The sequence below is a fragment of the Pan troglodytes genome, chromosome 3 (genome assembly GCF_028858775.2).
Source record: "Pan troglodytes isolate AG18354 chromosome 3, NHGRI_mPanTro3-v2.0_pri, whole genome shotgun sequence".
Classification (NCBI taxonomy): Eukaryota; Metazoa; Chordata; class Mammalia; order Primates; family Hominidae; genus Pan; species Pan troglodytes.
Genome location: NC_072401.2, coordinates 67,744,768 through 67,769,851, shown reverse-complemented (window position 1 = coordinate 67,769,851; position 25,084 = coordinate 67,744,768). Strand labels below are relative to the sequence as shown.

Sequence of the window (25,084 nt, the reverse complement as noted above, 5' to 3'; positions counted from 1 at the left end):
ACAAGCAAAAAGACAAGAGGGAGGTGTGCTAGCATGATGGCAATCACTAATCTAATCTTGGTAGTACCATCTAATCTAATCTTGGTAGTACCATCCCATCACCTTTGCTTTACTCAGTTCACTAAAAGTGGGTTACTAGGTTCATCCCAGATGCAAGTGAAGGTAGTTAGGAAAGGGCATGAATAACATGAGGGAAGAGTCATTACAGGCATCTTAGAAGTCTGCCTACAATTTTTCTCTCTGTACTGATTCTGCAACATTGGTTTATCTATGAAATAAAGGGTAGTCAAAGAAAAGAAACATATTTATCAATTATTATCAATAAAAGTAAATCTAGGTATGCATGGGATGCATATATCAGTATTTTCTTTATTTTTACTATTACTGATAGTATTTTTACTATTACTGATAATAACTAACATTTATTAGATACTATATGCCCAATATTAGGATAAATGGCATGCAAGTTTGATCTCATTTAGTATTCATATAAGATTGTTAGCGTAATTCTAAGAGTTAGGTAATACTATTTTCCCTTGTTACATTTGAGGAAGCTGAGGCAAAGAAAATCTAAGTAATTGTGCCAAATCATACAATTAGCAAAAACTAGTCAGCCTATCTCCAACTCTGTGACTGATACCTCTACAGCATGAAAAAAAAGTGTATATACATACAGGTATACATAAACATATATTTAAAAGACCTTTTCATAAACAGTGTAAAACAGTATACACACACATACACACACAGAGCCTTTGTCTAAATATTGTGAACTGGATACTCTCCAATTCACTTCTAGTAACAGATTTTGAGACCAAAATCATCTTCTAGGTAGACCTTTTGGGTATCTGAAGAAAAAAAAGCCAACTATGAGTTAACATCCACATAAACATCATGCAGTTAGGCTATGCTGCACATAAATTTTATAAGCCTACAGCAGTTATTACCCTGAACTGTGAAAAAGCCTGAACAGACACAAACTGTTTGCAGATAATTGTACTGACATTCGTACTTCATTACTTTTAATAGAACTGAATTTGCAGTGTTCATGCCAGGGTACATGAGCACTACCTTCAGGAGAAAGACATATCATACGTCCTTTTCTCAGTTGAATAGAATGCTTTAGTCGAGAGGTCACTTTGTGGCATGAAGGACATATTCGCTTAACTAAGAGACCAGCTTTAATTAAAATAAAAGAAGTTTTAAAAGGGTTTTAGAAGATTCTGTCCATCTAGCCTAGCTATAGGTAAAAATCATTAGATAATAGAAAGTCATCTTATAATGGAGCACTGTGTGCAAATTTGGTATTAATTCCGTGTATTATGTATCGAACATCTACTAGGTAAGCTATTTTTCCAAATTGAGGAATAAAATATGGGACACACACACACACACACACAGATAGATAGATAGATAGATAGATAGATAGATAGATAGATAGATAGATATGTTGTCAAGAATTACTCTTGCATTCAATAAGTAATGAGATTAAGAAAATGTTAAAACATTTAGTAGGAAACATTTAATTAATAAAACTAAATAGTTAAATATAACACTCAGGCTCCTGCACCTACTGGTTTCTACAGGCCCTGAAACCAGCCCATTTTCTGTACCATGACTCTGCAGTCAGTCGTTCAAGTCAGTTCATTCAATGCACATCTGTTGAAAGAAAATAGGTTGTTTTGATGGCTATTTCCTCACTCATTCAACTAGTGATTTCCTATACTCCCCCTTCTTATAGTCTTTTCCTGACTAATGCTACCCCACACATTATTTTTACACATTTAAAAATTATAAAATATGGCCGGGTGCAGTGGCTCATGCCTGTAATCCCAGTACTTTGGGAGGCCGAGGTGGGCAGATCACCTGAGGTCAGGAGTTCGAGACCAGCCTGGCCAACATGGTGAAACCCCGTCTCTACTAAAAATATAAAAATTAGCTGGGCGTGGTGGCAGGTGCCTGTAATCCCAGCTATTCAGGGTGCTGAGGCAGGAGAATCACTTGAAACCGGAAGGCGGAGGTTGCCGTGAACCGAGGTCATGCCACTGCACTCCAGCCTGGACAACAAGAGCGAAATTCCATTTCAAAAAAAGAAAACAAAAGATAAAATATATCACACACTTGCATAAGAATCCCAAAATGTATAGTTTAAGGAATAATTGTAAAGCAGTCACACATTTATTTGATTTCATGTATTTATTTTTAAGTTCAGGGGTACATGTGCAGGTTTGTTACTTAGGTAAACTTGTTTCATGGCAGTTTGTTGTACAGATTATTTCATCACCCAGGTATTAAGTCTAGTATCTATTAGTTATTTTTTAAAAAATCTTCTCCCTCCTCCCACCCTTCACCCTGCTACAGGCCCTAGTGTGTGTTGTTCTCGTCTATGTATCCATGTATTCTCATCATTTAGATCTCACTAAATGAGAACATGTGGTATTTGGTTTTCTATTCCTGTGTTAGTTTGCTAAGGATAAGACCTCCAGCTCCATCCATGTCCCTGCAAAGACATGATCTTATTCTTTTTTATGGCTGCATAGTATTCCATGGTATATAGGTTCCACATTTTCTTCATCCTATTATTCCACATTTTCTTTATTCTATTATTGATGGGCATTTAGGTTGATTCCATGTCTTTGCTATTGTGAATAGTGTTGCAGTGAACATACAAGTGCATGTGTCTTTTTTTTTCCATGAGGCATTTTATTTGTAAATATATGTATTACATCCCTAGAAAAAGAATCCCAGGATTTTCCCTCCTGTGTGTTTTCGTCTTGCTTCTTCATGGTCTGTGATGCCAGCTGAGGTTGTCAGTATAATGAAACCAAACTGGTAGGATGGAAGCAGATTATTCTGCCATTTTTCTAGATCTTTGAGTTGCACATGAAATCTGGGGCTGATCACTCCACACTTGTTTAGCCTGTCTGTGAGGTACACAACCATTTTCCCAGCTCTGTGATCATCAGTGATTTCAAATTCGCCAATGTAACCATGCTTCATCACAGTGAGAAACCGGATGATGACTTCGGAGCACGGCCTAAGAAGCACCTGGCGTTTGCCTCTCTTCTTTGCATTGTTGATCCTTTTGAGAGCATCAGCCAGGACATTCGTGCGCACCATTGCTGCGGTGCAGAAAGATGGCGGAAAGAGCACGAGCATGTGTCTTTATAGTAGAATGATTTATATTTCTTTGGGTATATGCCCTGTAATGGGATTGCGGGGTCAAATGGTATTTCTGTCTTTAGGTCTTTGGGGAATCACTACATTGTCTTCCACGATGGTTGAACTAATTTACACTCCCACAAACAATGTATAAGCATTCCTTTCTCCATAACCTTGCCAGCATCTGTTACTTTTTTGACTTTATAATAATTGCCATTCTGACTCGTGTGAGATGGTATCTTATTGTGGTTTTGATTGGCATTTCTCTAATGATCAGTGACGTTCAGCTTTTTTTCATATGATTGTTGGCCACATATATGTTTTATTTTGAAAAGTGTGTGTTCATGTCCTTTGTCCACTTTTTTAATGGTGTTGTTTGTTTGCTTCTTGTAAATTTGTTTAAGTTACTTATAGATGCTGGACATAGATCTTTGCCAGATACATAGTTTGCAAAAATTTTCTCCCATTCCGTAGGTTGTCTGTATACTCTTTTTTTTTTTTTTTTGCTGTGCAGAAGCTCTTTAGTTTAATTAGATCCCATTTGTCAATTTTTGCTTTTGTTGCAACTGCTTTTGGCATCTTTGTCAGCTGCAAACAGGGATATTTTGAGTCCCACTCTTCCTATTTGGATGCCCATTATTTCTTTCTCCTGCCTGATTGCCCCAGCCAGAACTTCTAATACTATGTTGAATCAGAGTGGTGAGGGAGGATATTTTTGTCTTGTGCCAGTTTTCAAGGGGGATGCCTCCAGCTTTTGTCCATTCAATATGATGTTGGCTGTGGGGTTGTCATATATGGCTCTTATTATTTTGAGGTATGTTTCTTCAATACCTAGTTTATTGAGAGTTTTTAGTTCACAATGGATGTCAAATTTTATCAAAAGCCTTTTCTGCATCTATTGAGATCATCAGGTGATTTTTATCTTTAGTTCTGCTTATGTGATGAATCAGATTTATTAATTTGCATATGTTGTACCAACCTTGCGTCCCAGGGATAAAGCCTACTTGATGGTGGTGGGCAAGCTTTTTGATGTGCTGCTGGATTTGGGCAAACACACATCTAAACAATACCCAAGTTAGGAATTAGAAACTCACCAGTTAACTCGTAGACCTATTGTATGTTTCTTCTTGCTTTTACCCTTTCCTTTCAACTCTTATTTTTTTCTTTGCAGCATTATTATCTGTTTGCAAATATTTAAAATTATAATATTGTTTTTTCTTTTTTTTGAGTGGCATTACATTGAAATTATGTTGAATCCTTTGTTGACTTTATTTTTTGCTAAATTTCATGTTTATGAAAGCCATTTTATTGATGGGACTATCTATAGCTATTTTTTTATTGTTGGAGAGCATTCTAGTTTGTCAACATACTACCATTTACTTATTCACTCTACTGTTAATGGATATTTGGATTATTTCAGTTTGGGGCTATAACATCAACGATGCTGTGAACATTATAGTACATTTTTTTATGTACATTTACAAAAATATCTAGGCTTTATTTATTTTAACTAGATAATGTCAAATTATTTTCAATATTACTGAATAATTTTAAACTATTTTCAAAAGTGAATGCACCTGCAGTGTATGAGTTTCTGCTGTCCCATATCCTCACCAACACTAATATTTTCTTATTCTTATTCTTATCAATTTTAGTTAGCTTGGTAACCAAGTACTGCTTTCTCATGTTATTTTTAGTTTGTATTATTTTATTTGTAATTAAGTTGAGTATATTTACATATGGCTATTGGGTCATTTGGATATTCATTTACATCGAATAGTTATTTTAGTCTTGGGACCATTTTATTTGTGTTCACTTTCTTTTTCTAATTTATTTATAGGAATTCTTTATATATTCAGGATCTGAGTTCTTAAATAAATGTGTTGAAAATATCTTGTGTCATTTTTGTAACTGTGTTTTTATTTAGTTTATAGTGACTTGATGAACAGATCTTCTATATTTTAATAGTCACATCACTGTTTTCTTTGCTTATGTATTATACACATATAGCTAAGATGACAATACTCTCCAAACTGATCTAAAGATTCAATTAAATTTATGTCAAAATCCCAGTGATTTGTTTTACAGATTTTAACAAGCTGTTTCTAATATTCACATGGAAATGTTTAGCTTTCCAACCAAAACAAATTTTAAAAAGAACAAAATTGAAGAACTCAGACTTCCCAATTTTAAAACTTTCTACAAGGATAGTTATCAATATAATGTGATACTACCATAAGGACTGACATATAGATCAGTACACAGAATTGAAATTCCAGGAATAAATTTTTGCATTTACAATGAATTGGTTTTGACTAGGCTGTCAAGCCAATTTAACGAGGATAGAAGAGTTTCTGTGAATGGTTCTAGTACAAGTGGATGGGATATCCACATGGAAAAGAAATTTATTTCTCTATCTCGCATCATGTATAAAAACTAACTAAAAAGGGCCCACAGATCTAAACTTAAGAGACAAATACATAAAACTCTTAGGAGAAAACACGAGTAAATTTTCACGACTTTGGATTAGTCAACAGTTTCTCAGTTATGATGCCCTAAGTATAAACAACAAAAGAACAAAACACATAAAAGTCAACAAAAATAAAAATGTTTGTGATTTAATGCACACCATTAAAGAGGTGAAGGACCACCACAAAATGGAGGAAATACTTGCAAATTACAAGGGATTTGTATCTTGAATATATATAAAAAATTCTTACAACTGAGCTAGAAAACATCGAACAACCTGATAGAATAATGGATTAAAAAACTGAATAGATATTTCTCCAAATATGGTATACAAGTGGCAAATCAGCTTATGAAAAGATTATTAATCTCACTACCCATTAGGGAAATGCAAATTAAAACCACCGTGTGATACCACTTCACACTCACTAGAATCACTAAAACAAAAAAGACAGACAATAATAAGTTCTGTCAAGGATGTGGAGAAATTGGAACTATCCAATCTTGCCTGTGGGATTGTAAAAGGTACAGGCACTGTAGAAGACAGTTTGGCAATTACTCAAAAGGTTAAACATAAAGCTAATATATGATGGGAGAATTCTTTTCCTAAGCATGTCCCGGATGACTGAAAACATATCCACACAAAAACTTGCACCAAAACGTTCACAGATGCCTTATTCATAATAGTCAAAATTAAAAAAAAAACCCAAGGGTCTATTAACTGATAAATGGACTTACAAAATATGGTGTATTCTTTATTCAGCCATGAAAAAGAATGAAGTAATGATACAAGCTACAACATGGATGAACCTCAAAGATACTGTGCTATGTGAAGGAAACCAGTCACAAAAGACTGCATATTATATAATCCCATATATATAAAATGTCCAGAGTAGGTAAATCCGTGGAAAGAGAAACTCAATTAGTGGTTGCCAAAGGCTGGGGAAGGAGTTCAATTGAGAGTAACTGCTAATGTGTATGGAGTTTCTTTTGGGAGTGATAAAAATGTTTTTGAAATTAGATAGTAGTTATGTTTGCCTAATTCTATGAACATTAAAAACCTCTGGACTGTACATCTTAGACAGGTGAATTTTATTTTATGTGAATTATGTCTCAATAGAGATGTTGTAAGGAAATTTTACTTGCTTCTTTGTGGATTTGTGTATTTTTTTCTTGCTTTGTTATTATCTGAATACCTTTTTAAAATTAAAATGATTATGTTTTATCTTTATGAAATCACTATCTTTACCTGTACTTTTTGACTTAAAGTCTACTTTGTCTAATATTTATACAGTTATACCAGCTTTCTTTGATAAGAATTTGGTTATAACTTTTTAAAAATTTGTTACTTTCAACTTTCTTATTTTCCAATTTTAGATGTTTCTCTTACATGTAGCAAGGCCCTTGGAAGGGCCTTAGCAATATATTCACTAGCCATATGTTTTGGTTAACTATGCAATATAAGGCATCTTGACTGCAATTGATTAAGTTTGCTGCTTTTTCCCATTCAGTTTTTCCTTGGTCATACTTCCCTACCTGATAAATGCAATGAAATGGCCATTGGAATTTTGGGGGTTAAGCTGAAGTGATAAGTAGGTGTAGGGGAATATGTTTGTGTGGCTTCTAGAGTCACTTTCCTAGATACTTAGTTATTGTGTGCCATATTGGTGTAGGAAAGCCTTCCAGGAATCCTCCTGCTATGCATTGTGCTGACTCGGCTGGCATCATCTCACAAGACTTATGACCTGAGGTTGCCCTGCTATAAGAACTTGTTCTACAGTACCTGGCACAAAAACCATGTTTGAGTGGAGAAGAAATAAGTTTGGAAATGTATGAATGCAGAAATAAAATTTGAATTATATGAATGTAAAATTCTTCCAATCAAAGATGCTTAAAATTGCAAGGAAAGGATTTGGTTCTTTTTTTTTTTTTGAGATGTAGTCTCACTCGCTGCAACCTCCTCCTCCTGGGTTCAAGTGATTCTTCTGTCTCAGCCTCCCGAGTAGCTGGGGCTACAGGCACACGTCGCCATGCCCAGCTAAATTTTTTTGTATTTTAGTAGAGATGGGGTTTCACCATATTGGCCAGGCTGGTCTCAAACTCCTGACCTTGTCATCCACCTGCCTCGGCCTCCCAAAGTGCTGGGATTACAGGCGTGAGCCACCGTGCCCAGCCAGATTTGTTTCTTTTTGATGCTTAGTCAAAACAGAAGTTTCCTGTCATCAGGTATACACTCAGTGATTCACATATACAATTATAAATATGTAATTGTTAAAAGTATTTTACACAATAGAATCTTTTAGAAGGTCTAAGCACTGTACGGCATAAATCTTTAGGCATTCTACAAATAAATATGTCAGTGTCTTCAAGTCTCATGTCTTATGCGTCTCAACATATGGGAATATATCTTGTTATATCTGATGTATCGTGTTCTATAAGTCCCAGATGCCATTGCTCATATAAAAATGATGTAGATTTCCTGATAATGTGGCCCCAAATACTAACTTTGTTGAATATAACATAAAATACACCGCATGAGGAGGCTAACAACAATAATCTAGTTAATGAGTTCATAATTCTTTAATATAGTTCCCTGCGCAAGAAAACTTTAAATGCTCTAAAATCTCACAACTTACATAGAAAATAAACATAGAGAGGTTTTCCCAAATTTGACAAAAATCTTTAAAAAATCAATGTGGTATTACTAATAACTAGTCATAAAGCTGAAACTTTTCTATACTATCAATATTAAAACCAAGTTATAATGATCCTTAAATAATTGGAATTATCTTTCTAGTCTGTTTGCCAAAAATCTTCAAAGTTGTTGTTATAAAATTAAAAAGTATGCAGCCAAAGTATATAAGAAAATAGTATTATATATATGTGTTCAAAAGGAAAATTTTTTAAGGTTTTTATTTTGGCCTATGTCATTTGTGGTATTGTCAGCTTTTTAAAAACTGTAATTTGGTTTGATTTCTTTTTCTCATTCCAAATAAATATTATAAAGTGAAAATAATTTGTTGTTAGCTTTTTTTAAAATTTATTTTTCTTAGAGAATGAACTACCAAATTAAATAAACCTCTGGCTTCACATAAAACCTAGATTGACATATATCCTCCCCTCGAAGTGGTCATTCATTTTAATTTTTGTTATTAAGTTCATGTAAACTGGTACTTTACTGTGTTCATGTTTTGTATTTCTGGAATCACTACTAATATTCTTATGGATCATATACATTTTCTTTTCTGTGGAAAGTCTCTATGCCTTTCAACACGTTTTCTATCTTTTAAAAGTTTTTCATACTGAGTTGTGGAAAGTGTTTTTTCTTAAATAACATCTCAATATTTTGCTGGTTATCTGTATCACAAATATTTTCTCCCAGTTTATAATATTTTCACTTGTTTTAATATATCTTTTGATTTATAACAATTTTCAATTTTGATACAGTCAAATTTATAGGTCTTCTTATATGGTCAACTCTTTAAAAAAATGTATTTTATTTTATTGTACTTTTTGTTTTTTTCCATAGAGTACAGTGAAAGCAGTTTTATTAAGAAGGCAAAGGAATAAAAGAATGGCTATTCCATAGGCAGAACAGCCTTAAAAAAATATTTTAAATAAACTTTTTCATCCCACTAAACCTAAAGACGTTCCAAATGAATTATTTCAAGTAGGTATTTAAACATTTCTCTTTTGACATTTATCTTTCATTTTCTGCAGTTTGTGTTTATATAGTGTGAAGTGGCTTCAATTTTTTCTTCTTTCCATATGGATAGTCATTTATTCTCCAATCATCCCTTTCCCTACTGATCTAAAATGTCACTTCTGTCAAAAATCAACATGTGTGCATACGTTTCTGAGTTCTGTGTTCTATTTTGGGTGTCACACTGTTTATCTCCACACTATTCTCATTTATTATAGTTCTACAGTATCATATTTATTATAGCTTTATAATAATTCCCATTAGCGAGTTGAGCAATTCTTTCTCTCTGTTCTTTCTGGTTATTATTGGCCCTTTACTCTTCTCTATAAAATTTAAAATCATCTTATCATCAGATCATGAATAACCTTGTTATGCATTAGAAATGTATTGGATATGATTATTAGCAAAAGATATACTATTTTCAAATACTACATCCTTGTAGGCATGAACATGGTACATCATCTCATATATTGAAGTGGTCTTTGATATCCTTTATTGAAGCAATTTCCCTTTAGTAGTTTTGAATATTTGAAAAGATACTTGATATTCTGTGATAATATTGTAAATTATCTTCTCTCTTTAATTGTAGTATTAGGATGTTTGTTACTGGTAATTAGAAATGCAACTGACAAATGTTGTATTAATATTTAATTAAATGTTAATTTTATATACAACCAATTTACTAAATTATTTGTAGTAATTTAAAGACTCTTCATTTTTTATGTAAATGATTACCTTTCCTAATTTGCATCTTTATGTCTCCATTTTTTTCTTGTCTTATTGTACTTGCTAAGACTTCTAATACAATGTTGCATAGGAGTACTGATATTGTGCATCATTGTCTTAGTCCTGCTTATAAAGGGAACTCTTTAAATCTTTCCCCTTTCAGGAAAATATTTACCCTATGTACATCATTTTTATAAGGTTAAAGATATTCTTTCCTATTTCTTATTTCCTAATAATATGTATATTAAATTTTGTTAAATATTTCCCTTCAACCTAAGTAAATGATCACCTTTCCTCTCTTTTAATATGTTAATTTGTCAAATTGAATGTATGAAATTGAAAATATTGATCTGTTTTCATATAAGCAGAATATAATGTTGGCCAAGGTATATTTTTTGAAAAATACATTAGGATTCAATTTGCTATTATAATATTTTGTTTAGGATATTGCATCTACATTTATGAGTAAAATGTGTCCATTATTTGCCTTTATTATGATATATATATATATTTTTATTTTAATATCAGGTGTTTCCAGAAGTAGTAGAATTAGTTTGAAAGATTTCCTCTTTTTTATTGTCTGTAAGATTTGGCCTGATCTGTTATTTGAAATTGTCTTGCATTTCTATTGCTAAAAGATTAGCTGTTCATCTTCCAATACTTTGAACATAATCTGCCTCTTTTTCCTCACATTTTTAAACATATCCTTTTATTTGATGTTCTGCAGACATTTCTGGATGTGGATTTCTTTTGATTTGTTCTACAAATAATATATGGGACTTCTTGAATTTTTGGTTTGATATCTTTTATTAGTTAGGGAATATTCTCAGCCATTCCGTTTTGCTAATTCATTCTTTTCTCTCTATCTGGTTCACTAATTAGCAGTATATTAGACTTTCTTAGTTAATTTTACCATTTTCTACCTATTTTTCATCGTTTCCATGTTTTTTCTCTATGTTCTATACTCTGTTTGATTTCTTCTCACCTGTCCTCCATCTTGCTAACTCTCTCTGTTGTTTTCAACATAATGATATAGCCATTCATTGAGTTTCTCATTCAATTTTTATATTTTTAGTTTCTGTGAGTTCTCTATTTTCAAAGCTCCTTTACTTTTCCTTATAGCTTCCAGATCCCTGGAGATAGAGTTCACCTTGTGTTTTGTTTTTCAAATTCTAGCCAGCATAATTACTTTTTATTCTAATAATGTGATTATATGATGAATTTATGGTCTGTTTCTGTTGTTTGATTTTTGATTTTTTTAAGGGTGGGGGGTGGACTGATTCTTACACATAGTGTATTATCTCCTTGAGTATTTTTAAATCTTTTTCTTTCTTAGAATTGCTCATGGTTTGAGGAGAAAATATTGACGAGAATTCTTTGAGTTCTAAGATGAAAATGTGCTACTCTGGAGATTTTTGTTTGCCTTTTTAAGATTTTTGAAAGTACTACCGATCTCCAACAACTTTACTGTAAATTTATGACTCATTTTTATGGGTTACCTGTACAATATGAATTTTTGATTGCAAATTCACCTGAGGACCAGCCTGTGGTTACTACTTTGCAAAGCCAATTTTATAATATACACTTGCTTTTGGAATTTAATGTTGGTGATTTATTCAAATAATGTAATTGGTTGTGTTTAAGATTAACAAACCAACTTTGAGCTTGCATTGCAACTAGTCTAAGTACTTGAGGAATATGAGATCTGCTATTTTCTTTAGATCCTAGTTTCTGTGATAGCTTTATAACACCTGTGTAACTGAAATGATCTGATTGCTACAAATGTATGAATTCATTTTAGGATTTAAGGTTAGATGGTTTTATTAGTTATTTAGTTATAAAATTCATCACTGGATTTTTACAAGAAGTTGATTTGGCTAGAGCCCAAAAACTGGAGATGCTTTTATGGTATTGCTTATTTGTAAACATTTTGCTTAATCAGCCTAAACTTTTAAGCAGTAAAAAAATGAATAGATACTGTGAATAACAATTTAAGCACCAGAGTAGTTTTAAATACCTTTATTTAAAGGAGAATACCATTCTGGTGCCTTCCTTAGCAATCCACAAATATATTTAATGTAAGGTTTTTCATCCTTCTAATTAACTACAGAGCTTCTTAGAGAAAAAAATGCATACATTTTTAAAAAGTCTGTTTAGCTTAAGGAAATATAATATTCACTCTAAAGTGGCACTTAATAGATTTTTCTATCATTGCACATCTGTAAGTTCAATGGTCGTTGTCTTTATTTATTTAGCACCAAATTCTAAAGTAACAGATGTGCTGAAATAAATTTGATGCAAAAATTCTTTACAAAAATTTGCACGTGTGTAATATATATTATGACATACATATGTTTTCCCTCAGCACAGATTCTTAGCACTTCACATAAATGAGGCTGTGATTATGGATCCCAATCTTATGTGCTTTTAGTTGTACAGAGATAAAATACATTACACTTTAGAGCATAAATTTAGTACTCCTCAGGCTGTATGAAATAGAAACCCACTCAGCTTGAGTAAAAAGGTAATTTATTAGGACAGCAATATACCTGGGCCTCAGGAACAGAATTAGAATGGCAACACACTGAAGAATCCATTAAATTTCTCTCCTGGTGCCTATCACGTCTACTTCTCTGTATGTCATGCTTTATTTTTCTCCTTGGTCACAGAATAGTTTTTTCTTGTTCAGTCTCATAGGTAGAAAACTACCAACACGTGCTATGGAATTTATGTAAAGTCATGAAGTAATTGAGAAATACTGAATTGACTTTGTCTGGATCTCGGCTCCCAATATTTGAAAAGAGGATAGATTGGTTGAGTTTAGGGCTCATCCCTGTGGTATAAGTGATGAGCAAGTGTGAATGTGGTGGCTACTACATTACCAGTGTTGATGAAAGGAGAAAGGAATGTTTCCAGAATATAGATGCTGGAAAAAAATTTAGTAATTGTCTGCGTATAGCCAGAGGCTGCATGTGTGGCTTATGGAATACCACCAATATTACCAGGAAGCCTGTTAGACATTTAGTCTCTCAAACCTACCCTACCCCTTATGAATTAGGATTTGCATTTATCAAGATTCTCAAGTGATTTGTATCACATTAAAAATTAAAAACATGGTTCTGGTCTGTTAAAAAGTCAGTATCCAGGTGTGTGAAAAATTGGTTTTATTTCAACGTACATTTTATTCCTAACCAGACTTAACATTTAGCTTTCTGAGTTAAACCTTTGCATCCTAGAAGAATCCCTATCAACCGTTTTATAAATATATTTTAAAAATTATAATATAAAGGGAATCTTTAGAGTGACTGTGTATATTACTTCAAATTCATTTCCCCTAGCGGAAAATCAAACAATTTAAGGTACAGGTCTTAATAATGTGGGTCAATAGTTTCAATTTTATATATAAAAGATAGCACAATATATCCACTGACAACGTATTTCTAATATTTTTAGATTTTGCTAGTATGATATATTTACATTAATTACCAAAGAAATAGCTAATTTGGCAACTCAGATGGAAACAAGTAATCCAAGTAACCTAGGTAAAAATGTTTAAAATAATGGAAGTCTTTAGCTCTTAGGTATTATATACCTTTAATTTTCACATAGGTGGATGTTGTGGAGTAAAACATTATTAGCTAGGTGTTATTAATGCTTATTACATGCCAGAAACATTTCCAAATAATTTACGCAGATTTTTTGATTTATGTTTGTTTCTGTTTAGATTGTGATATAACTCAATTTTTACAAATACGGTTGTTTTTGGCGAGGTTTTCTTTTTTGTTTTTATTACTGTAGTATACATCTTGACTCTAAAGCTTGGCATATGAACAGACATGGATTTGAATTGTGGTTCAACCTCTTGCTGCATAAGCTCACGTTAGGCATATCAACTTCTTAAGCCTCAGTTCCCTGTCTATAAAGTGAAAATTATAATTATACTTTCTATGTAGAGTTATGAGGATTAAAAGAGAAACATGTATATATTCTAGCATAGGGGAAGCATCAATAAAAATTAGTTTTTGTTATAATTATGTACTTTATTATATGCTCATTTTTAATTTCATTTGGTTTATGACAGTAAGTTTCTTCGTGTTGTTTTTAGAAATAGTTTTACTCTATCTGATTACTTGGAAAAGGAGCTTTCTTCTTAAAATCAGCCTGTTTCTTACTGAGCCAAGTGTGGTTGTTTTGGGTTAGATAGTAAATGTCATTAGATCTGTTTTTTAAATAGGAACTTGAAAACAGCATGTGTTACCTGAATTTGACTATAAAAGCCATTTGGAGTTTTTCACTTAATTCTTTGTTTAGGTTGACTTCATGTAATCTTACACCGTGGTATACATACAATGTCAGAAACAGGTAAGCAGAGAGAAAAGTCAACATGGAAGACATTGTTTGGTGATGTTTACATATATTTTTGCCAAATTTCTTTCCATAAATAGAACTCTAACTTTCTAATTCAATATTAGATTTGCCACAGATATCCTATGCAACATTTTAGGTCCAAAACTCTAGGTTAGAAAGTTATGTGGTAAATTTATGCCTCGTTATAATCACAAAGATAATTTTTGATCTCATTAAAACTGATTTAAAAAAAAAACTTTGCAAATAGCCTTTAATATCTCTGTAACACATGGGATTAGGTGGAATATTATTCTGATTCAATATTTCATTTCTTATGTCTCATCTCATATACTTTCTAAGATGAAAAATTTAGGTAGAATATATTTCACATAAAAACACATTGAATTCTTTATTTTGGAGTTATAGCAGACTATAAATAATGCTATTCTTATTTTCTCAAGTTTGAAATGAACTGAAAGATAGATTTAGGGGTCAAAGAGCAAAATATCATGTTTATTTCCAATTATGATTAATTGTCAAAGGTAAATTTAAATGTAAGGCTAGGTTGTTCTGTTAATAATCCATTTCTGTATTAGACTAACTCATGCCATTAGCGGGAGAACTGTACAATTATAGAGTGGACATATGAGGCCTTTTTGCAATACCTTTATAGATGAGTCAAAGAACAACTCAGCATACATGCCTCCTGCAGAAAAAATAGGACAGCAGTTGCCAAGAATCATACATGCTTCTTTCTTCCAACACCATCATCAGGATAATTTCTCTTCCTACCATCAAAGTAATTTGAGCTTCTCCCTATTTTTTTCCTCAAGATAATTCAGCAAGATGCCATGCAACTTTAATTATACAATGGAACTGAAGGCATTCTAAGAACTGGTAAATAATAGCATTTTAACATTCTGAATAGTTATTAGAATCTAAGGAGAGATTATTCAACTGAAGTGTTTTAAATAGTATTTTATATTTTATATAAGAATAAGTTGGGATTTACAACACTCAGAAAAATAAAGTCTAGCCTATTCTTTGGAAATATGAATTAAAATGTAACATTGAATGTATATTTTAAATGCTGTTAAATTCATTTTTAACATTGTCAATTAAAGGATATACCTTCTTTACCAAACCTCTTCTAAGTTTGTGTGTTTTCTTCTGCTCAACTTTTTCCCTAATATTTTAACTTCAGGGACTGAAGGAAGCTCGTTGGTTAAGTCTCAGGGCAAAGCATTAATTATAATGCAATTACATAGATAGAAATCTCAAGTATCAAATTTAGAATATGTTTTACTTTTCTTTTTCATCGGATCAACTCAATTTACTTGGATTCCTCCAGCTCCAACCTCAATTAGACTCATTACATCATCATAAGAAGCTAATCTCTTCCCATGAAACCCTGTGTGTGGAATGCATAAGAAAGCCAGGGAGACAAGATTTATTTGTCAAAGTTCTAGGCTCTAAAATTTAATGAGTGGATAAAGAAACTTGAATTCTGCTTCCCCTTGCCTGTTTATCCTTCTATGTTCTACCTTTATATTTGTTTTCTTTTTAATCTCCAAACTTCTTTAGAAGCTTATTTTCTTTTTATTTTTCAACATAAGAACTAAATTATAGCTATTGATCGATAGTAGGTAACAAAATACTACCGATTTGTAGTACGGCACAAATTTTAATACTATTGATTTTGTAGTGTGGTAACAAATCACTAGCTAGTATACAGAAATCTTACATATTAATTGTTGTTTTCAAGACTATTGTTTGTGTGTTTTTAAAAACCTTGCAACTTTTATCACTTACTTTAAATGAAAAGTGTCTGAAACAGATTTTGTGACATCAGCTTTTTCAATACAATTACCCATTTAAAAATACACATGTTGGGTATTAGTGACATCATTAAAGATGATTAAACTATTCTCTCTGGACAGTTTAATGGCATTCTTACTGCATACAAGCAAGCCATCTGGTTTACCTAAAGAGAGTTTAAAGGATGATGTCACCAGGGTACCTAATCTACATTTAAAACACTGCACTGCATATACAAGAGTGTTATTAGAAACATATGTCTGGTTTAAAAAATGCCTGCCATTTCATTCATTGTGAACCAGATTCTATCAGTGACAAAAATTTCTCAGGAAGTAAGCTGGCATTTTTGAATTTATTAAGTTACTACTAAAAGGCAGAACATCTTAAAAGTAGTCTCATGTTTCTTTTGCACCAATTATACTACTTAATTTAAAGAGAAAATTCCCCTATAAGAAATTCTGTGTATTATTGTTGAGAAGGCACAGCAGAAGATTTAGCTCTATTGACCAGCACTTATATTCCTTCATGTTTAAAGAAAGGAAGGTCAACATTTAACCTCACAGCAAAATTATTGACCTATTTCCACAGAGAGTTTTTAAAAAATTGAAAAATTGACTAAATTCAGAGAGGAAATGCAGGAGTCATATTATGGGGGAAATTTAAAAGAAATAATCAGAACAAAGTACTCTTTTGGGGTTTACTTAGTGTTTCAGTGACTTCATTTTTAAAAGGAAGAGTCCTTTAAAATAAACTCTTCCTTTTAAGATACAGGGGAAATGATATCAGGTCTTAAGCATTAGAAATACATAAGATTAAAGACTTTTTTGTAATAATTATTGAGGTTAGAAGGCAAATATTTATAGGATATACATTGTATCTATACAGTGAATTTTAGGTTTTACTTTAAAAGATTACTTGAGAGGTTTCTCCTTCACATTATCGTAGAGTTTCTTTAAAATATTTTTTCTTGAAAGACAAGAATATTTAGATTAGCAAAATTCATTTTACTTACATTTGGAAGTAATCGCTCCTCAGAATTGAAGGGGGTGGTAAATATCAAACAAAATCATATTTCTGTGAGCAAGGATAAAGACAAAAAGGTTTTTCGATAGGCAACCATCCACCTCTGCTTAAAGGGCTTGTTTGAAATTACTCTTGATATAGCCAAATTATTCAATGCACTTGAAGTATAATGTTAATGTATTGCTACATTCATGTGTTGATTGATGTATTTCTTATGAATGCTAACCCCCCAATTAAAAAATATATATAGTTAAATGTAATATGATAACATAAAAATGCAACTTAAAACCAATGAAAATAGATAAATTAACAAATAAAAGTGGGTATAAGCTATAAATGATCTAGAAATAATGTGGTCTTCTCCCAGCATATTTTATTCTTTTGTTTGTTTATTAGTATATCAGATTGCATGTATAGAATGGTCTTAGATTTATCAATTATCAAAAATTTAATGTTGTACTGAAATGTGGTATTTTTCTATAGGCTAGTGAGTATGCATAAAATTAGAGTTCAACAATTTCCAAGCTGGGTTTCTCTTAGGAGATAATTCAGCATTATAAGTTTTGGAAATAAAACACAACCTGTGTTTTAATCCATTGGGATTCATCTGAAGCTTAAGTTAGTCTTCAGATACTAACTGTGTGGTTCAGTGTGAGTCACATAATCTCTTGGAGACTGTTTTCAGGTCTGCAATCTGGGAAAATTTTAAGGTACTGTGCACATGATACATATTTATTCCAGGGCTGCCTAACAAATTATCCAAAATGTAATGGTATGAAACACCCATACTAATGGATTGTGTGAGTCTACAAGTCAGGGTACATTTTAATATTTCAATTTTCATGTCTGCTCTGCAATGTCTTTGGCCTCAGCTGGAAGACTTGAAGTTGGAGGCTGGAATTATCTGAAGAAATCATCTACCAATACATCTAGAGTTGATGCTAACTGTCATGTGAGGGCCTTAGTATCTCTGCACATCAGCTCTCTAAGTGAGGGGTAGTTTAGGCTTCCTCACAGCAAGCTGGTTTGCTAGGGTAATTTTCTTGAGACAGTACCAAGTAGAAGCTGCATCCTTTATGTAACCTAGCCTGCGAAGTCACATGACATCATACTGCCATGCTCTGTGGGTTAATTAAGGCTGCCACAAGCCCTTGCTGGATTCAAGTAGGAGAAAAATGGAACCTGATCTATTGATGGGAGATTTTCATTCACATTATAAAAAGAGCATGTGGGATGGGAGTGCATATATTGTGTGATTATTTTAGAAAATTAAATCTTCTGCAGTATTCAACATACAGAAGCTATTACTACTTTATATGATATAGTATGAAATTGTGGAAAAAGCAAGGATTGGTGGTCAGGATATTTGCCACTTTTAACTTAAAAGTCCTTATTAAATAGTCTCTTACATTCTTCATCTATTGAACTAGGAGGATACACTTATTTTCAAGGGTTATTTTGAGGATTAGAGAAATATTAGGCAAAAATATTTGAAGATACTTAATGCTCCTCTGCCTCCTTCGTCATATTTTGGTTCCACAGGAAATGGCACTAGAAGTGCCTTTATCTGCTATTAAGTCGAAGAGTACCAACAGGCTAAAAGAAGTTACTAATGGACCAAAAGGATGGATTTCTGCTTAAAATCAAATTTGGAATAGTATGCTAAGGACAGGGCAAAGATGTAATTTTTTATATGGAAAAATCCAGTGTCACCAACAAGCTTGAAGAACAAATAGAATCACAAACACACAGAATCTTAGAAAAGGAAGGTGGCTGATAGGGCAAACTCCACATTTGATAGATAAGGGAATCAACTGAGGTTAAATTGCTTGCTAAAGGTTACACTCTAAAGAGCAAATGTGCTGCTTAAATTCATGTCTGCTAACTTGTTAAGTTCAAGTCTCTAATATACATTTTCTTTATAGCTTTTTTTTTCTTGGAACAGAATCATACATTAATTACAATTGAGTACATTATTTGTGTGAATATAGTAATAATGTGATTATAATAGCTAATGAATTAATATCTTAGGATAATTTTTCAAAATCTTTGTTACAGTAGAAGGAGTAATTATTCTTCATTATGAGAAATAATCAGGAATATTAAAGTCAAGGTGTCAGTAGGGCTGGTTCCCCCTGCAGGACTATTTCTCATAATATTTCTTAGAAACTTAAAAATGGTTGAAATCATTTCCAAACAATTTCCTTTAAAAAATGTGCATTTTAGTTTTTGAATATTTATGAAATTGGTTAATTAAAAAATCCAATTAACCAATGTTGTGGTTGGATGGACCATAGATATATATACACAGCGAGCCAGTCAATTTTCTTATCATGGAATATAGCATGGTGGCTAAAGACAAGGACTTTTGAATCCAACTGCCTGGACTGGATCCTACTTCTGTCAACTTAGTTAACTTTCCTGTACCTCCAGTCCCTCACCTATAAAAAGAGATAAAGACAGTTTCTACATTCAGTGGTTGTGAGGAGTAAGTGCTGTGTTACTTTCCTGTTGCTACTGCAGCAAATTAACACAAACTTAGTGGCATAAAATAACACAAATGTGTTATGCTGTGGTTCTAGAACTTAGAATTCTTAATCGTTTCTTTAGGTTAAAGTCAGGTGTCAGTAGGGCTGGTTCCTTCTGTAGGCTCTGAGGAGCAGAATCTGTTTTCCCAATTTTTCAACTGCTAGTGACCACCTACATTCCTTGTGATTATATTTGAGCCCACTCAAATAATCCAGGATTGACTTCCCATTTCAACATACTTTTCTTTTTTTTAAATTATACTTTAAGTTCTAGAGTACATGTGCAGAAAGTGCAGTTTTGTTAACATAGGTATATACATACCATGGTGGTTTGCTGCAGCCATCAACCTGTCACCTACATTATCTATTTCTCCTAATGCTATCTCTCCCCTAACCCCAAAACCCCCAACAGGCCCCAGTATGTGATGTTCCCCTGCCTGTGTATGTTCTCATTGTTAAACACCCACTTATGAGTGAGAACATGTGGTGTTTGGCTTTCTGTTCTTGTGATAGTTTGCTGAGAATGATGTTTTCCAGCTTCATCCATGTCCCTGCAAAGGACATGAATTCATCCTTTTTTATGGCTCCATAGTGTTCCATGGTGTATATATGCCACATTTTCTTTATCCAGTCTATCATTGATCGGCATTTGGGTTGGTTCCAAGTCTTTGCTATTGTGAATAGTGCCACAGTAAACATAGGTGTGCATCAATATACTTAGTTTAATGACATTCTAAAGCTCCTTTTGCCATATAAGGAAACATTTGTAGGTTCTGGGATTAGGATGCAGATAATTTTAGGTGCCACTATTCATCCTACCATAAATGTGATGCTGCGTGTAAGTACTTTACACTACCTCTAAGTAAATGCTTATTCAATAAGTGCTGTAAGTTACTGTTATTGTGAAATAGGTGAATTTATAGTTATACACATTGGGATCACGTGCTTCCTTCAAAACTACACCGTTGTGTGATATATTCGTATTAGTCCACTCTCACACTGCTATAAAGAACTGCTCAAGACTGGGCAATTTATAAATAAAAGAGGTTTAATGGACTCACAGTTCCACATGGCTGGGGAGGCCTAAATCATGGCGGAAGGTAAAGGAGGAGCAAAGGCACGCCTTGCATGGCAGCAGGCAAGAGAGTGTGTGCAGGGGAACTGCCCTTTATAAAACAATCAGCTTTCATGAGAGTTAGTCACTAGAATGAGAATAGCATGGGAAAAATCCATCCCCATGATTCAGTTACTTCCCATCGGGTTCCTTCCATGACATGTGGGGATTATGGGAGCTGCAATTCAAAATGAGATTTTGGTGGGGACACAGCCAAACCTTACGAGTATTATTCAAAGAACGTGGATTACAAAAGCAATAAGGGTGGAAATTGCCTTTCTCTCTGAGCCTCACCTTGTGGAATACTGGGATTCCAAGGACACCCAATACCTTCTTTTCCTTCACATTATTCTAAGTAAGCACATTTGCATTCTGTGGTACTTTTAAATCTTCTTTTCTGCCTATTTCCTGATTTTCACTCTTCATCCTTTGATCTGCAAAAATGTCCCCCTTGCATTTTTCCTGTGTTATATTGATATGTCGTGGCTCTGCTGTTGATGTATCCAGCTCTGGCATTGAGATTGAGTTGGCTCATCACCATGAGTCCTCAACCATGGATGCAAGGCAGAGCTTCTTTCTCCCTTCATCACCCTGATATTTTGACCCAGTATTTGAGCCCTCCTCCTCACCTGCATTTCTATTTTTTTTTAACCAGGTCTAATGTAGACTCCATAATTAATTGGCATCTATAGATCTCTTACAGCCTTCTCTCACAAGTCATTTCAAGCAGATTTCCCTGGGGCTTAATTGGACAATATTACCATCAGCTGCCTCATTAACAGAAGCTGTTCAAGATGAAAACCTTGCCTTTTGCCAAAGACAGGATGAGTTTTCTACTGAGCTAGGACATGAATAATGATTAAACATCTAGTACACATCAAGCCTATGCTGACGAACATGAAAGCTACAGTCTCTGCCCAAGAAGTTCACAATTAGGTACAGGAAATTTAAAAAGGCAGGTAATTATCATCCAGGATGATATGCTAGAGATTCAGGGTACTAAGGGGAGCACATTGGAGAGGCAATTAACTCTGATTTGGAGAGTCTGAGGATGGCTCTTGGAGAAAGTAGTTGGTAAGGTGAGACTTATCAGCTCTCCATAGACAAATGATGTGTGCAAACATGGGTATGACTGATGGCTGCAGGGAGAATACAGTTTTCAAAGAGGAAAGAAAAGTCTGAAGCAAAGACCTGGAGAATAAAAGAGTATGACATGTGTAAAGTTCTGAGTGAATTTTGGGATGGCTGAAGCATTTCAAGTACTGAGAAGAGAGAAGACTGGAGAGGTTAGCCAGATCCTGAGGATTTTGAGGGTATTTTAAGACAATTAGATTTCATATAAAGAGCAAAATGGGGCCAGGCGCAGTGGCTCACACCTGTAATCCCAGTACTTTTGGAGGCCAAGGTGGGCAGATCATCCGAGGTCAGGAGTTTGAGACCAGTTTGGCCAACATGGCGAAACCTTGTCTCTACTAAAAATACAAAAATTAGCTGGGCATGGTGGCACAGGCCTGAAGTCCCAGCTACTGGGGAGGCTGAGGTGGGAGAATCACTTGAACCCAGTAGGTGGAGGTTGCAGTGAGCTGAGATTGCGCCACTGTACTCCAGCCTGGGCAACAGAGTGAGACTCTGTCTCAGAAAAAAAAAAAAAAAGAGCAAAATGGAGCCCCTGAAATGTGCTATTGCAAGATTGGTGTTTGGGAAGATCATTCTTTAACTTGTATGGCTAGATTAAATGGTAAGCTTGGAGATTGGGTGAAGTAGCTTGGAGCCTATTACATTAATACAGTTGAGAGAGAATGGTGGCTTCATCCTAAAAATGGCAAGTGCAATAGAGTGGATGAGCTTACACATTTCTTAGGAGATAAATTCCATAAATTTGATGCTTGTTTTAATGTGTATATTGTGGTAAAATAAGACAAACAAAGGGAATTTCTGGTGCCTATCCTGTATAGATTCTTGGTTGATTCTGAAGTTAACTGTCAGAATTCATGGTCCTTTCACAATTTTTCTGAGGAGGCCATACATTTGCATTAAAAGAAATGACAAGCCAGAGTTCACAGTGTGCTCACAGATTTGACCTTTCCATTAGGCCTCTGTTGCATATATACATTTATGATTTTAACCATTTTTATGGTTTATCCATTGTATTGGATTTATTTCCTCAACCCTACAATGGAATTAGATGTTACTGATTTTCACAGACCCCACAAATCAAGAAAAAGATAAGAAACATATGCTACAAACTAGACAAAAGTCCTGTTATTTAGGATACTAAGGCATTTTGGTGAAGCCCCTGGGAATCTTTTAGCTGAGAGGCCCTTGACAGTTTTCTTCTGCTATTTAAGAGGTGTCAGAGACAGTTGTCTTGTTAGAGACAATGAGGCAAAATTTTCCTACTCAGCTCCTCATCTTTGACTATTTTTAGGATTGTTTCCTGGTGTAATACCAGAATGTTGTAAGGTGCTAAATTATGACTAAATCCAAATAAGAAAGAGGTAGAGTAAAAGCTTTCATAACTAGAAGATGAAAGAAAATCTTTATCAAATGGACTATTTCTTCTTTCTTCTGAGAAATGACCTTAGACTGTCAAATCATATCAAACATGACCACAGTACACACTACCAGTCACTAGGAATGCATTCCCTGTTGTTAAGGGAATTGGTAAGGTCTGTGGTTGCAAAGCTCTATGGATAGCTAGTCTTTGCAAACAATGTGGGAGACAAACAGTTTTTGGATTTCCTGAGTGTGACAGCATCTTTAAATTTTTATTAAAGTATATAAACAGTTTACACAGTTGTCTGCATTCTCAAACAGACAAAATTGGGCAGTCAAATTTCAGAAAGATATAAACTACTCTTTCAGCATGCCAATGTCTTTTTCTTTGTATTTTATATGAGGACCATAACCAGGTATAGAATTACTATTCAAAAAAACACAAAACAAAAAAAAAAGAAAAACAAAACAACAATAAAAAAAGTAAATTTCAAATTGTATTATAAAGACGACTTTTATAGCACAAAACAAAGGAAAGAAATCACAAAAGCTAGACAACTTATGTCCTTTAAAAAAAACTTCTATACACAAAAAGTCTTAGTTAAATGAGATGTTCCAGCCCTTTTATAGAAACACAGATTTAACAACCATCCATGGATAAAAATACCTTCATGAGAGCTCTGGAATCCAGGTGAGAAGTTACAGCAACTGGGTGGAGCACAGAAAGAAACAAACAAAAAAAGGTGCATTGAAAATGGTAAGAACAATTTTACATGACTCACATCATGTCTTCCCCAAGCCTGCAGAATAGAGTACTGAGAAATATCTTCTTGGCTTGTAAGTACTTCTATGCCCATAGGGAAAAATGAGAATGAAGTATAATGTACAGTTAGGATGAATAAATTCTAAACATCTACTGTATACCATAATGCCAACGGAGAAAAATAGTCTATTGTACACTTAAAATTGTTCTAAGAGGAAATATGTTAAGGATTCTAATTATAAAATAATATAGTAAGTAAAGAGGGCTGATATGGTTTGGCTATATCCCCACCCAAATCTCATCTTGAATTCTCATGTGTTGTGGGAGAGACCCAGTGGGAGGTAATTGAATCATGGGGGCAAGTCTTTCCTGTGCTGTTCTCATGATGGTGAATAAGTCTCATGAGATCTGATGGCTTTAAAAACAGGAAAACCCTGCACAAGCTCTCTCTTTCTTTGCCTGCCACCATCCATGTAAGACATGACTTGCTCCTCCTTGCCTTCCACCATGATTGTGAGGCCTCCCCAGCCATGTGTAACTTAAGTCCAGTTAAACCTCTTTCCTTTGTAAATTGCCCAATGTTGGGTATGTATTTATTAGCAGCATGAAAACAGACTAATATAGTAAATTGGTACCAGTGGAGTGGGGCAATGCTTTAAAGATAACTGTAAATGTGGAAGCAACTTTGGAACTGGGTAACAGGCAGAGGTTGGAACAATTTGGAGGGCTCAGAAGAAGATAGGAAAATGTAGGAAAGTCTAGAAATCCCTAGAGACTTGTTGAATGGCTTTGACCAAAATGCTGATAGCAATATGCACAATGAAATCCAGTCTGAGGTGGTCTCAGATGGAGATAAGGGACTTGTTGGCAACTGAGCAAAGGTGATTCTTGCTATGTTTTAGCAAAGAAACCGGTGGCACTTTGCCCCTGCTTAGAGA

General features: G+C 33.8%; 1 protein-coding gene and 1 long non-coding RNA gene across 6 annotated transcripts in view; both read right to left on the bottom strand.

Annotated features, from left to right (window-relative positions):
* The window catches only part of LOC104006099 (uncharacterized), a 94,595-nt gene that overhangs the window by 31,227 nt on the left and 38,284 nt on the right, over positions 1-25,084 (bottom strand). For 3 of the 5 annotated variants that reach the window (XR_008547542.1, XR_008547545.1, XR_008547546.1), the window contains one exon: positions 17,235-17,296. This is a non-coding gene — a long non-coding RNA (uncharacterized LOC104006099). Of the gene's footprint in view, positions 1-15,069; positions 15,111-17,234; positions 17,297-24,050; positions 24,092-25,084 lie in introns of all 5 variants that reach the window. The other 2 variants (XR_010156599.1, XR_008547544.1) reach the window with 2 other exon arrangements.
* On the bottom strand, positions 2,683-3,120 carry LOC461301 (small ribosomal subunit protein uS8-like). Its single transcript, XM_054683098.2, has one exon. It carries the CDS (start codon positions 3,118-3,120, stop codon positions 2,731-2,733), a length of 390 nt encoding a protein of 129 aa, XP_054539073.1. The 3' UTR covers positions 2,683-2,730.